Genomic DNA, 15645 nt, shown 5'->3' with positions numbered 1-15645 from the left:
ATGGCAGGAGCTGTAGAGGAGGAAGCTGTTGCACTAGCCTTGATGAGATTGTGCAGGGGAAGAGGGAGAGGCCAGTACTAGATGACTAGAGAGAACAGTGTGTATCTGGGGAGAATCCAGGAAAGGTCTTAAAAACAAGAAGGGTAATTTTAGGCTGGATCCTGAAACGAAAGGAAGTCGGTGCTATTGTAGTGATGGGGTTGCACAGCTGAACTTCTTTCTCGGTGTGGGAAGGCCGATCACAGGATTCTGTGTGTACTGGAGCCAGGAGAAATTGGGGACCCATCGAGAAAAGTGTTCTAATATTGAAAGGGGATGGGCGCTATGGATGAGGGTTCAGCAAATGTGGAGTAGAGGCAGCATTGTTGAAGGAAGATGTGGGCAGAGGAGATGACCTCTGAGTCGAGGGAGATGCCAAGGTTTCAAACTGGAGAAAAGCTAATTTCTGAGCCCCCACTGTTCATCTGCTTTGTAGAGTGTTCCAGATGGAGATGACCAGCGGTGTGGCAGTGTTCTACATGAGTAGTGGTCTGAACCGGGAGCTGCCCAGACAAAGAGCTTAGTACATTCAGTGTTCTTAAGAGGTCCTAGGCTGATGGTCCTGGCTGCTAATGTCCTCTGTCCATACCATACCAAAGCAAAAGCAGCAGTACTACAAGCTTCTTGAGACCCCAACCACCCTATAGTCTGCCTCCCCTCCCACCTTGAGGGAGCTGTTAGGTTCTTTCAGCAGGGGCAGCCTACAGGGGGTCAGTGTACTGTATATTGTAGTCGTGTCTTAAGTGATGTGTCATGGAACAGACTCACCAAACTCATTTCACATACACCACTGAACTGCTGTCAGATAGATTTGAACCAGTGACCTAGACATGAAAATGTCTGTAGCTTCATTACTAATCCCCTGAGCCATCCCTCTCTGTGCCTACAGTTGCTGTATTTCACCCATTTGGCTGCATTGGAGGGGTGTGTGACGTGATTCCTGTGTATGCTGTGCAAGTAGCTTGCCAGTTTTCCACAGTACTGTAGGATCCGTTGGGAAAGGAAGGAATTATTGTTCTAGGCTAAAACATAAGTTACTAGAACATTAAGGCTGCATGGTGAAGCACTCAGAATATCAGGAAATGTCAAAAGTAAAAACAGTTGTACAACAGCTACTCTACCCCCTGTGTATGTGTCATTACGAGACAGTATGCAATTACATGATCATACGTTATTTCTCAAATAGTGCAGTACAAGAGCCTGACCCTGAAAACAATCTACAACCATCTGTAGCGCTTATTAATGAGTTGTCTCACTGACGTCCATGGTTCTATGCTCAGTTGTGAGCACTGTGCTTGGTAGTGTTGGTAGGATGATGCCCTCGTGCCACAGTTTTTTCTACATGTTTTCGCAAGAATTGGATTATAATGATAAAATTGTCTCTGTCCCTCCCCTTTCCCCAACTCATGCTGGAAAACAGTTGAACTGTTTTTGCTGAAGCTTTTGAAAAACAAAAGTCTTCAGTCAGAAACTGAGCATGGAAAACTTTATCCTGAAACACAAGTTTTGGAAAGCTATAATAGAATGCAAACCATTATGTATCTTTAACTATAGAGGCCACTACCAGGCAAGAAATGCATAGTTGTTTGGTCTTTTAGCCTGCCTAGTATGTACAGTATAAATCATGGCATGAAATGACCAACTGGTCTGAAAGACCTGCAGGCATGCTGTGATGGATGCACAGTGTAGGGAGTGCCTTCGTCTTAATTTCCTTCCTTTAGTAAATTTAAATATTATATTTGAGGGTTACATTTCAAAGCAGTGTTCAGGTCCCAACATCAGTGGAGCTGTGGCTAACTCACCACTGCACGTTGCTTTGAACATAAAACCCTGAATATTGTTTTGCTGTAGGTTTTAAAGAGGGTAAAGAAAATCTTTGATTGCCTTTTGCTGCTTAATGATGCTCCACCTGATAACACTGAGATTTGAAGTAAAATTTGGCCATAGATTTCATAATCTGAACTAACTTGCTTTAGGTTTATATTAATTGCAATTTTTTTTCTCATTTAAAAACATGGTCTAGTTCTTTAAAGCATGTTGTTTTCATGTGTTTGAGACTCCATGCCCCACCCTGGGACTGGGATTCTGGCAGGTTTCTCGTGGACTGGCTGAGGATGATGTAGTAGTAGCATATTAGTGATAAAACTTCTTCCATTCCTTACTCTTTCAGAGAATTCGGTCAACGGTGGATGAAAAGGAACAGAAACAGCTTCTAATGGACTTGGATGTAGTGATGCGAAGTAGTGACTGCCCCTATATTGTTCAGTTTTATGGAGCACTCTTCAGAGAGGTGGGCACTCAGAGTTTGTTTCATTTATACCAAAGGTTTTATTTTAATTTAAAATTTAATTTGCAGCAGCCTTCAGTTTACTATAGAAGGAAGGAGTTAATTTACTGTGGGATTTTTGAGTCGCAAGTTGTAATCAGACCCATTACTAGAAGGGAAGAGACTCTGGATTCTGATTGCTGCTGTGTATATAGTTTGGTGTTCATTTATACGATCCCTGTCAAGATTATTGCTGCTTTCCTGCCATGCTCTCTCATGATCACATCTAGGATTTGGAGGAGTTTCATTGGTTTGACTGTCTGGACAGTTGTGTGGCACTCAGATATCTGACACATTTCACACATCTGATTTATAGATGTGCTCTACACAGACTCTCAAAGGTTCTGTGCTTTGCACACTGGCTTGTGCTGGGGAGGGCTGGAGCTGCAAAGCCCCAGGAGTCGCTGCAGCAGGGGAGAAGGGGTGTGATGCTTTAGGAGGCACAATCCTTCCCAGAGCTGCTTGGCATGCATGCTGCACTATGGACATGCCAAACCCTCTCAACCAAGGCACTTCTTTTGGAGCGATTTTCACCTGGGGACACTAGAAGGGAGTCAGTCCTACATTTCCCTGAGCCCAAGGCCTGGGACTACCTTTGGCCCTGTCACAGGGCTTGTCTGCCCTGGGAGATTACATCACGTAGAACATCATGTTGGGTAACCAGGAGTTAGCACTTGGTGTAGATGAGGACTGCCCCACTTAGTGTCTCTGCTGGTTAGGGTTAACCTGAGCATGGGCCCTAGTGCTATCCACCACATGGCAACGAGATGTTAAATGCTACATGTCCTGACTATGCTGAGTGTTTACCACCATATAGGTTAACGTGTTTTCAGGAGATGTAATTTCTGGGTGTAGACCAGGACAAAGAAAGTGTAGCAGGGAGGGATTGTCTCTTTGCTCCATCCTCTGCACCCACAAGGACGAAACAAATCCAATCTTTAGTGAGCAATAAAAACAGTGGGGAAAGAGGCTCACTGCATGGGTGTGTGCAGCTCTGTACTCCTGTGCACAGAAAACCTGTTCCTTCATTCTGTGTGGGCGCAAACTGAGAGGATGGAACTGGAACTAGCACAACAGCCAGAACTCAAATGATAAGCCAGAATTGTAACTTCACAGTCTAGCCCACACAATCGGCATGGCAGGGATCAGATTGTGACTGTGAACATCACGGTCTGGTTCCTGTCTCCCCCTTTCTCCAGGTGGAAATGGTCTATGCCAGCCCTTTGCTGATGCAGATTATTTCTCCCTTTGCGCTGGCTCTGGTAGTTCACGTAATATGGTGGGGTGAGGGAGGAGGTGGAGACATAGCTCCAACCTTGCTCCACCACTGCCTACCTGCTCCCTGCATACCTGCACTGGCGGGAGTGTAGCAACTCATGAGCAGCCTGTGCAGATGAGTAGGAATTCATAACTGAGCTCTGAAAGCAGAAGGTTGGCCTTGTAGGGTAAGGCAGTGGACTACAACTGGAAAGACCCCGGTTCAATTCCTGGCTTTCCAGACTCCCTGTCTGATCTCTGGCACATCACTCGTTTCCCTGTCCCTTAATTCCCCATCTATACAACCAGGCTAATAATCCTTCCTTTCTCCTGACCTCTGTCTGTCTTGTAACCCTTTAAGGGTAGGGACTCTCTTACTATGTGTGTGGTACAAGCCCCAGCACAATGGGGCCTCGATCTTGGTTGAAAGCTTCTAGATGCCACTATAAAACAAATAATTATCAATAATTCTGATAAATTGGTTTGAACAAAATCCCTGGACAGGAATGTTTCTTGCCAGTTGCTGCTGAGTTACAGATTTATTGTTTTATGTCTCTGGCACCTCTCCGCAGCTCTCAGGGCATCACAAAATGAAAACACACAGCATCAGTATGATGTTTTGATTTAAATTTCCACATAGAAAAATAGCACTCTACAGACTTAGATACACGCTCCGCCATATCATGAGCCCCCTACTGCATCATCCTCCCACCGGGCTCCTGCCTGTCCGCCTGCAGACCCCAGTGTCAGTAAATGTAGACAGCATACCTAGTATGCTGTCGACCTGGGATCTACCTTTGCCATCACCCCGTCCAGCCAAGATAGTTACAATAGAACTGAAAGTAAACCAATGGAACTGAGATTAAATAGCACATTTTACAACTGGTGAGTAACATCAGCCAGAATTGCCCCACCGCATCCATCCTGCCAACCATTCACAGAGATTGAAGGAAACAGTCTCCCCATAACCTTACCCAGCCCTGCCATATCCCTCACACACAGCAAGGGTGTTCCTCCTCACCTCCCACTCCACCATATCTCTCTCACAGAGCAGGGGTGTTCCTCCTCACCCCCGCCCCCTCCATATCTCTCTCTCTCTCTCTCTCTCTCTCTCTCTCTCTCACACACACACACACACACACACACACACACACACACACACACACACACACACACACACACACACACACACACACACACACACACACACACACACACACACACACACACACCAGCAGTGTTCCTCCTCACCCCCCCCCCCCCCATACCCTTCACACATAGCAGGAGTGTTCCACCTCACATACACACACACCATAACCCTCACACACAGCAGGGTTGTTCCACCTCTCTGTCTCTCACACACACATGCACGCGCACACACTTGCCATAACCCTCACACACAGCAGGGGTGTTCCACGTACGTAATCATCAGTAGCATTCATTCTAGACTACTTACTATACCTGAAACAACAGGGACTATCCGCATCATCTCTTAGGGTCCACCTGGCCGCAATCTCAGCATTTCACCTGTGAGTGAACAGCCATTCCATGTTCTCAAATACTGTCTGTAGTTGTTTTCTCAAGGGACTTGACAGGTATCACAACCAATCCCTCCCTGGGATTTCAACCTGGTATTGTTGAAGCTCACGGGTCCCCCATTCGAGCCACTGGCAATATGGTCTCTGCTCTACTTGTCCTGGAAGGTGGCCTTCCTAGTGGCCATTACTTCAGCCAGAAGGGTCTCGGAGATTGAGGCCCTCACTTCAGAACCTCTGTACATGGTATTCTTCCAGGACAAGGTTGAGCTGCATCCTCATCCAGCCTTCCTTCCAAAAATGGTTTCACAATTCCATAGTAACCAGGTCATCTTCCTCCCAGTCTTCTATCCGAAACCACATGCCAACAGACAGGAGCAGAGGCTTCACTCACTGGGCGTCAGACATGCACCAGCCTTCTACATAGAAAGGACTAAATCATTTTGGAAAATTACTCAACTTTTTGTGGTGGTTGCAGACAGGATGAAAGGTCTTCCAAACTCAGCCCAGAGAATTTCATCATGGATCAGTTCCTGTATCTGCACATGCTACGACCTGGCAAAGGTCCCTGCTCCTGCCCTGACGACACATTCCACAAGGGCCCAAGCATCTTTGTGTGCATTTGTGGCACAGGTTCCTAAACAGGACATTTGTAGAGCAGCAACATGGTCGTCAGTTCACACTTGCGTCTCGCTATGCCATCACTCAGCAGGCTAGAGACGGTGCTGGATTTGACCAAGTGGTGTTACAATCAGCTTGTCAATGAACTCCGAACCCTGCACCTGCACTACTACTTGGGAGTTACCTACATTGGAATGAACACAAGCAAGCACTCGAAGAAAAAATAGTTACTGATCTTTCGTAAATGTTGTTCTTCAAGATGTGTTGCACATGTACATTCCAACCCCCACCTCTGCCCCTCTGATGGAGTTAGCCGGCAAGAAGGAACTGAGGGGGCTGCGTCTCAGTGCTATGAGCGCATGACTCCAGGGACCACTAGAGCCAACCTGACAGATACCACTGAAGAAAAACTTTCCAGCAGTAGTGCTCAGGGCAAGCACACATCTACATTGGAATGGACAGCTCTAGGCCCTATTTCTAATACAGGCATCCATCTCAGGCCTGGAATAAGAATTCCTAACTGAACTGACAGGCAAGTCAACCTGGTGGCAGCTATTGAGGCAAAAGATTTAACTCAGCAAGGAAAGGAATAGATTCCCCCCACTCCATTCTTCCTTCCTCTTTCAAAAATGAAAAATGGTGAACAGTCCAGCAAGAATTCTCCATCAAGAAGAGCTTACAGATGCATCTCTCTCTCTGGGAGCTGGGACACTTCCATTTGGAAATCCATTAGAAGCATTAGTGGTAGATGCAGCAGATACATTTTTGAGGCAGTGGCTGTTGCCATTGTGATGTGCTTTGAATCATGGCTTCACACTTTGGGGTTTCCCACAGAGGTCCAGAACATCCTGAAGGACCTGCCCTTTGATGAAACTCACCTTTTTAACCAAAAGACAGATGAGTCCTTACACAGTCTACAGGACTTCAGGGTCACCCTCTGCTCCCTGGGAATATGTACACCTTCCCCAAACAACTCCACAGGTAAGCATACAAGCCTAAAACCAAGGCTCAACAATTTTACCACCAGCATCCTTACTAGCTACCCCGTAAGAGGAAAAGGATTCAGAAGTCCCATTTCCTACATTGTCTGAAGCAACATTATCACCCCAATCCCAGCCCCCATCTAAACAATATTTTTGACGAGAGCTCAAGAACTGCAAACCACCAAATGCTGATTCCCACACGCCTTTTGGGAGTCATATAGTACTCTTTTTCCACATCTGGAGTGCTGTAACAATGGACAAATGGGTACTAAACATCATCCATTCTGGCTATGCAATCAAATTTACCTCCCCCTCTAAAACTCCCATCACCACACCTTTTCAGTGGCCATTCTCATGAGATTTTCAAACAAGAAATACAATCCCTCTTCTCATATTAACAGAAAATGCAATATATAGTACTCCAGAGGAGCCCTAAGACATAACTGACAGGCTAATGCTCTACTTCTTCTGTAGTCAGACCATCTGAAGTATGCCTTCCTCGTTTACTGCTCCCATCTCAGGTCTTAGGGAAAATTCATCAGGACAAGGCAGAGTCGTCCTCATTGTCTTCAATTGATTCAGCTCTTTATAGGCATTGCCTGACCCCTTCCCATCTGAGTTTAATAATCAAACTGGGCTGGCTGGCCTTAGGTCCCCATGTCCTTAAAGGCATGGACCACCCTGTTACATCTTGAAGCTTTCCTAACTAGTCTTGCATCACCAAATCATAACAACCATTCTCAGAAGCAGATGTCTGGTAGAAGAGAGCTCCTTAATCTAGCAGACAAAGGCAGCATGAGATCCAGTGGCTGGAAGCTAGACAAATTTAGACTGGAAAAAGGCACAAAATTATAAGTCAGGGTAATTAACCATTGGACCCATTGAACCACTGGAATAGCATACAGAGGGTTGTGGTGGATTCTCCATCATTTAAAGGCTTTAACATTGGATGCCTTAGGATATGCTCTAGACAGATCTGCTCTAGCTAACCAGAAGTTATGGGCTTGATGCAGGAATTACTGGGCAAAGCTTCTGGCCTGTTTATACAGGAGATGATCATAATGGTCTCTTCTGGCCTTTAAATCTATGAATCTGCATGAAAGTTATTAACACCTAGACGTAGGTTCAAAATTCCCCCCAGAACTCTTGGGATTTATCTCCAGGTGAACATGGCCCCAGCTCTGTGAAATAGGAGTGAAAGGGTTATAACACAGGGTTTTTTTTCCTCCTGAGAGAAAACAATGAGTTTTCAATAACTTAAAGAAAAGTTCTAGTCTTCTCTTAGACACCTCCCCATGTATTAGCAAGCAAGGCCTTTTCTGATGTCTAATCAAGAAAAATCTACCACAGAGCTGAGAAGACTTCTTTGGAGGAATCTCCTACATTTGTTGGACTGTAATTGACTTATATCAAAAGTCTGTATCTTATGCATAATCACACACTCCCAAGACTCTGAATTGCCAGTCATGGGCCCTAGGTCTGAAAACTGTGATGGTAGGTATACACATTGCAGTACGCAGTTGAAACAATGCACAACACTTACAAGCATAGATCAATCGCCCACCTTTTAATTCTGAACTCAATGCAGCCAGACTTATGAACTGCTTTTCCGAAGAGTTTGCCTTGTCAGCGCTCTGTCTCTGCTCCTGCCCCTTCAGACAGCTGCTCTGGGCAAAGGTCAACCAGAAGAAAAAAGACTAGTTGTCTGAACTCTAGACCCATTTGATGATTTAGTCCCATATGCTTACATGATTAATTACTCTAAAAAGTGTTTAAGTTCAAGAATACAGCGCTGCTGTTGGGAAAAATACCAATCCTGTATAATGCCTGTATTTACAACAATGAAGACATGCCTCAGGATGCCAAAATCCACCATAAACAGCTGAAACTAAGCCATTTGCCATCCATAACAGTTAGCATAGAAGACTTTGGAACAATAGCCCTTGGTTTGGACTGAGAGTTGGTAGATTTTTGAACTTTTTATTCCAGTTAAACAGTCTAATTTAATCATGATTTAAAATGTCATCATTTAAAAAAATTATTTTGATTTTAAATAACTTAAATGTTGTGCTATAGCTTAGTAAAATGCTCAGCCTCATACTCTTAGTTTTATCAAAACCTGTTTCTCTGGTAGCTGTGGTATCCACAGCTGTGTTATCCACAGCTGTGTAACACATTTAAGGTTACATTCTGCCTTTACCACTGTACTGGATATAATGAATTCAAATATAAAATATGAAACCATTTGCAAATCACTTTTAAAGATATCCATCTCTCAGTATTAACAGAACTGCACATGGGCAGGGGCACTCTTTGAAATGAGGGGATATTAATCTCTCATGGAGATTTGCTTCAGTTCTGGGTTTGAATATTTTATCTGGGGTTCGGGGTTCTGTGTAATTTGCTTTGTAGTCTTTACATCTTTTAAATAAAATGATGTAAATGATGCAAAGCGACTCAGACCTGGGTTTTAGCTGCCAATTCCATTTCCAGTGACCTGGCATCTTGCACACAGGAGGGGATGAGGTGCCTCTCCTCCCGGTGGTCTTCTCTTTCTTCTAGTAGGGCAAGGTTGTCACAAACCAATGTCTTTACTTTCACTGTCCACGTTAGTATCCGAGGTTCTTCAGCCTGGCTTCAGCCCCCCTCATGGTCCAGGCTGTTGGAGCATAATAAATGTTTGCCTATTCATGGTCCCGACCAGGTTCAAAAGGGTCTCTGCATTCTGTTGATTCTTATGTATTATTTCACCGTGACATCTGTTTGTTCTTTTTTAGGGTGACTGTTGGATCTGTATGGAGCTCATGTCTACCTCGTTTGATAAGTTTTACAAATATGTATATAGTGTATTAGATGATGTTATTCCAGAAGAAATCTTAGGCAAAATCACTTTAGCTGTAAGTATTTAGATTTTGCTGCTCCCTTTTTGCACATTTTTAAAGATCATTTAAAAAGTTTATGCTTTTGACTTTTTAGCCCTGTTCCCTCTGGTTTATTTGCATTCTGTAGAATCTTTAGGGTTCTGGTTTTACCATTGCTTTAATATTATGTTAACTCTTTGTTACTTGGTGGAGATGCAGTCAGCAGCACTGGAGGGGGAGGCCTCAGTGAATAGAGACACCCCACAATCTTTTGCCTGAAATTCAAGCTGAATCCAAAGGCCCTGGTTCTGGTTCATTGACATTCCAGTAACCCTCCACCCGGATTGTCACGTTAACAGATGGCACTAACCAGGGCTGGTTCGTTGCCTGGCAGGAGGCTCTCATTCCAGGCAGGGCCAACGGAGGGATGAACTCTTCTGGTTTGCCCTCTTTTCATGCTGCTCCCATGTTTTTCAGTGCATCTGGAATTCATGAAAATGGTAATTTGGCTGAAAAATCATGAAAAAGCACAAGTTTTTGAAATGAAATTTTTTTATGTTTATGATAATATTTTTTCCCCAGGGTTTCATAAAGAAATGGGATGGATTTTGAATCCTCAGTGAAATATAAAATGTCACATTTCAGGCATTTTGTATTTTCTTGTGACTATTTCTTCCACCTCCACTGGCCACCCAGAGATGGGAAAAACCTGATCTTGGGGTGTTTTGATCAGGCAGTTTCAGAGTATGTAAGAGTTCTGCACTTGGCTATATTCTCCATGTCAGTAAACTTTGGAGTGAAAAGGTACTGCCAAAATCAAAGGGAAGACCAGTCCTGGGCAGAGTGGAAGTGATGGGGTGTGTCCATGCAATACTGGGGCTGGCACTGGGTGTCCCTCTCATAGGGTTTTATCTCTTCTGCTACTGTTACTGCAAATTCTCAAAAATAAGTTAGGCTTTTGGAGCAGTGTTTGACATCTGTGAGTTTAAGGCAAGATAGCTCAGGATCCCCTTGTCCCCAGAGCCATCCTATCACTGTAGGGCAACTGGGATTTGTTTGTAGCTTTTGGAGGGTCAGCCAAAACTGAGTGGACAACACAGACTCCATTTCACCTATTGCTATGGAGCAAGAATGATTTCTCCTTAGTACCCTAGCAATGGTTAGATTGCTTTATAGAACCATTAATGCCCATCACTTGCTTTGTGGGCACAGTGTGAGGCATGCTGATTGCATGGAAGAGCTGGCAACTTCTGAACCTTTCCCTGTGGTCCAGGAGCGCTGAGGCTTCATTTGAATGGAATCAGGAGGTCTGTGAACCTCAGCCAGTTACACAACTGGCTTCTTCAAACAGCCTTCCACAAGAGAGGCACAATACAGTGACACAAGCAAAAACACCCCACCCCAACTCCTGCCCCACACACACACGCCAAGGTACAGATCTTGCAGAACAGTGGGACAGTGACAGGAGAACACTATGTATATGCATCATCATTTTGTTAGGTCCTTAGATGCTGCTGAATAAGAACCTAGGTAACAGGAGCTGCATGCATGAAATATCATAGCAGTTAGCTGGGCCTGACCCCTAGAGTCCTACGTGGATACAAAATTTGTATCCACATCCAATCCATCAACCACAAACATGGTCCACGGATATCCGCAGATTTGCAGGGCTCTAGTGACCTCTCCTTTGGAAATGTCGGAATAGGTTCTTCATTAGCCACACTGAGAGAAATAGCTTGACAGCCAAATTGTTAACATGTCCATATGATCCACATTCCTCAAGAGAATTGTCTTGTGTATACATGAGGGAAGGGGATTGGTATAGAAAAGTAGTGAGATCAAAGGGACATCAGTAGCACCAGAGGTTTATAAGTAAAGTGCCAGTCCACCACTAGTGCCAAAACCCACCTTTTTCAAAGGGTGACTGAACTGCAGCCTGCTGCCTCAGTGGCTGTCGGCGCTGCAGCCCTCTGGCATTTCAGGTGAGCTCCTAGTTCTGAGTGTGTGTGATTTTTCCTCCAGCCAGTTTTCAAACTTGGGTAACTAAAGTTAGGCCCGTAAATCTGTATTTAAAAATGCCTAACACAGGTTTAGGTGTGGGTGTGAAAACTGAACTAAAATACCTCTCTGACTGTTCCTCTATAGCAGGGGAGAGCGGCACATACAAAGCTCACCATCCCTCCTCTAGCCTATTATTACCATAAAGCCTGAGGTTACATCAGGAAGGAAAGTGTGTTGTTGGGTGTGTTTAGGTTTGATTTGGTTTAGATTGGTTTTCTGTGGACACATTGAACTACCTCCTAAATTCTCCTCCCTTACTAGCCCCACAGACTGAGATGAGGAAGATTTTTTTAACAATGTTCTGAGTGTTGGGTTCTTCTCTCTGTGAGAGCATAACTGATAGGTAGACGGAGGTGCACAGGGACAGGTTGTCTAGCCCCCATGTTAGCTCTTAACCATACTGTCCTGCTTCCTTCCTGCATACCCAGTTCCCCACTAGCTTTTGCAAAGTACCACTTTCCCACTGTGTTGCAAAATCATTTATAATAGCAGAGCTAAGGTGGGGAGTGAGTAGTAAAGACCTCTAGACCTAAGCAAACCAGCTGTCAAAAGCCATGCCTCTTGGGACCTTATTATTGGTTCAGGAAAATGAAATTCTATGACTTGTCTAAAGAATAGCTTGTGATTGGCTCAGCCAAGAGGCATGGCTTGTCCAAGGCTGACTGTCCTGGAATTACTGGTTGACTGTTGGCAGCTGCCAGGGTAAGTGCCTTTCTTCTCTCTCTGCCTCTTGGTCAGTGACGCAGGCTTTCTTCGTTTCCTGTTGGTTTAAAACTTTTCTGCAGTTTATCTGAGTTTGTTTTCTTTTTGTTTCTGTAACAGGCTGAAAAGCTTTTACTTTTCTTGGCTGTTCTACAGCCTCTCTCACTTTGTGCTGCACAGTATTAAAACCTGCCCCACTTTATTTTCTCTAAAGCACATGTTCTGTTACTAATATTTAATACCTTTATTTCAGAAAAACATAGTTATTTTTAGACTTTATTTCTAAACAACCTAAATGCATAACATTTTTTTCTAAAAATGCATGTTCTGTTTCTAATATTTAATGCCTTTATTTCAAAAAAATACATACAGTATACAAAAAGGCCTGTTAACATATGTATGTCTTAACACTTTAATCCTCTGTTTACTAAACTTTATTTAAAATGTATAAAAAGCCTATTTTTTTCTTAAAATCTTTAAAATGGCTGTAACTGTGAAAAAGCAGACACATAGGCAGTCCTAATGTTCCCCATAAAAATTCAAAATGGCCACTATTGCAAAAGTGTACATGTCCAAAAATGAGATTGGAGGGTGGACATACACCAAAAAGGGGGTGTGAAAACCTGTCAAAATTTATATTGTTTCCTTTCAGACACTCAGGGTTCCTCTTTATTGTTTTGGTTCATGTTGCTCAAACAGTTTAATAATCACAGGAATCTCATTGCAGTAACTTATTTTTCATCCATAAAATCTCCTCTTTTCTCCTAGACTGTGAAAGCACTAAACCACTTAAAAGAAAACTTGAAAATCATTCACAGAGGTAAGTTCGTAGGTTTCTCTTCTGCAAAGGAATTATCAATTATTTTTCCTCCTAACTACAAAAAATTAATTTCGCATAATTTCATGGTTAGTCCCTATTTTAAGTGAAAGTATAATTGTGGATAATCATTAAAATTAGTTTTATAAATATATCAAATAAATACTTTAAATTCGTAGTATTTTGTTTGGGATGGTTTCAATCATTTTTCCATTCTCCCTTGACATCTGAAGTGCGTAAGTGCAGATAATGAGAACATACATCTATACAGAGTGCCTTTCCCAGGACTGGGGAGGCTGCAGCGGCACCACACACTCTCCTTCGGGAAGGGGCGGGGCTGGGGGCTAGCCTCCCCCTGCCAGCGGTTCACACGCCGGCCAATTGCGCTGGCCTGCGGGGCCCCACAAAGTGCGGGGCCCGGAATGATCTCCCCGATTGGCCGTACCCTTGGGATGGCTCTGCCTGGGGCCGAGAACTATTCCCCATGGGACTCTACTGGAAACACATCTGTTCAGTGATGATTCCCTCTTTACAGTTACATTTTGAGACCTACCAGTCTGCCTGTTTTTAATACATTTAATGTATGCTCTGTTAATTTTGTATCATTCTAGTTTTTTAATCAAAATGTCACGTGGTAATAAATCTAACACTTTACTGCAATCTAAGTATATTACATCAAAGGGAAGGTGGGTGAGATCATATCTTTTATTATCATCGACGTCTGTGGTGAAAGAGACAACCCTTCGAGCTAACACAGAACCCAGCGTGTCTCTTTAATGTCATGGGCAAACAATAATGGAAGATATATTACATCAACTATGTTACCTTTATCAACCAAACTTGTAATCTCATTTAAAAAATCATAAACCTCTGTTGACTGGCATTAATTATATTACCATCTAATACTTTATTAATTGAGCCATATCATCTGCTTCATTATCTTGCCCTGGATCAATGCCTGGCTGACAGGCTTATAATTAGCAGGCTCATCCTGTTACCCTTTTTCACATTGGCACAGGATTAGCTTTCTTCCAGTCCTCTGGAACTACCCCAGTGTACCAAGTACCTCTGGCTATACCCCTGTCTTTATGTCTCTAGTAAAGGGAAGTGGTGTCAGCCTAGCTCAGAAGTTCTCAACTTTTCTTCGCCTGGGACCCCAAACTAGCCACAGTATTTTTGTCATGACTTCAATCCGTACAGTGCTATGGAGTCACTACAAGAAAGCATGGGTGGAGTTGGGAAAGTACTGGTGCTGTTTCTTTCACTCCCCTTTCTAGTCCTGCCTGCACTGTGCTCTGTTCTAGGGGCATGCTAATTCAGAAAGGCAAGGAGTCAAAGTCTGAGTAGCAAAGGCCAATGGTTAATTTAGCACATGCAGGCAGGAGGTTGAAGCTGCATTGGGGGTGGGGTACTGCAGCAGCAGAAGCGAAGAGGAGAAGAACTTGCCCTTCCTGCCCTTTTTCTTACTTCCCCTGGGTCCTAGCGCTCAGCTGAGGGCCCCAGCCTCTTGTCTTGGGACTGCCAGACCTAGATGTTGGGACAGGAGGGTCCTTGAGGAATCGCGATCTCAGGAGAGTCGTTCTGTCAGCTCGGAGGAATTGAGAGCAGACACATGGCTGATTCATTAAAGGCAGTTGTTCTGAATTACTAAAGGCGAGAATGGTCTCAGGGGGACTGGGAGGGAGGGAGGATGCTGCCAGAGGGACCTCTCTTCATCTTCCCAGAAACCTCGAGGAGTCAGCTAAGGCAGACCTAGGAGCCCAGGCCCACGCTGTAGGGCTTGTTTATAGAAGTGACTAGCCGGCTTCTGGGAACATCTTCCATTGGAAAAGCCACTGTCCTGATACGGTGACCACACCACTAGTATTTCTCACTTCCCCTTCATCTGCTTCAGAAAGGCTTTACGAAGTGCACAGTCGTAGTCTATGGACATTCTAAATATGGAGAAAATCTGTCTTGTATACTTATGGTGCATGTGAAGTGCTATGAATGAGAGCCATGGAGCAGTGGGTTTAGAACTGATTTCATACAAACACATCTCCAGTAGTTAGTGGGATGTGTCATTTCCACACTAATCTGTGCTTTTCCTTTGTAAGTAAGGTACCATGGCATCCCAGTCTTAGCTGGGTGGTTTCTGTACATAGATCTGCTATCTCTGTGTCTAATGCCATTTGAATCGTCAGAACATTGAAAGCTTTCTAAACTGCGTGAAGTGAGTGCCACAGTTCGTTGTGTGTCTGAGAATTGATACCGTAGGTCTCTTCTGGGGACAGTGTATAGCTGAAAAGAGCCTGAGTTTGTGTATTCACTGTAAAAGATTCTAATGGCTGTGGTCTCTGATGAGAAGAGCCTGTGTAATGGATAGATCAAATTGTTTCATGTTTCTGTTTTTTCTCAGGGTGGTGTTATGGAGGCAGAGTTCAGGTCATGTGAGTGACTTTAA

General features: G+C 44.0%; 1 protein-coding gene across 11 annotated transcripts in view; it reads left to right on the top strand.

Moving 5' to 3' along the window:
* The window catches only part of MAP2K4 (mitogen-activated protein kinase kinase 4), a 175269-nt gene that overhangs the window by 122387 nt on the left and 37237 nt on the right, over nucleotides 1–15645 (top strand). For all 11 annotated transcript variants that reach the window (XM_074971920.1, XM_074971918.1, XM_074971916.1 and 8 more), the window contains 3 exons: nucleotides 2210–2329; nucleotides 9539–9658; nucleotides 13154–13205. In XM_074971920.1, coding sequence (XP_074828021.1) covers nucleotides 2210–2329; nucleotides 9539–9658; nucleotides 13154–13205 — 292 coding nt within the window. The remainder of the gene's footprint in view (nucleotides 1–2209; nucleotides 2330–9538; nucleotides 9659–13153; nucleotides 13206–15645) is intronic.

The sequence above is a fragment of the Natator depressus genome, chromosome 14 (genome assembly GCF_965152275.1).
Source record: "Natator depressus isolate rNatDep1 chromosome 14, rNatDep2.hap1, whole genome shotgun sequence".
Classification (NCBI taxonomy): Eukaryota; Metazoa; Chordata; order Testudines; family Cheloniidae; genus Natator; species Natator depressus.
Note: the sequence above shows the minus strand (reverse complement) of the source record. Positions and strands in the feature narration are given on the sequence as shown.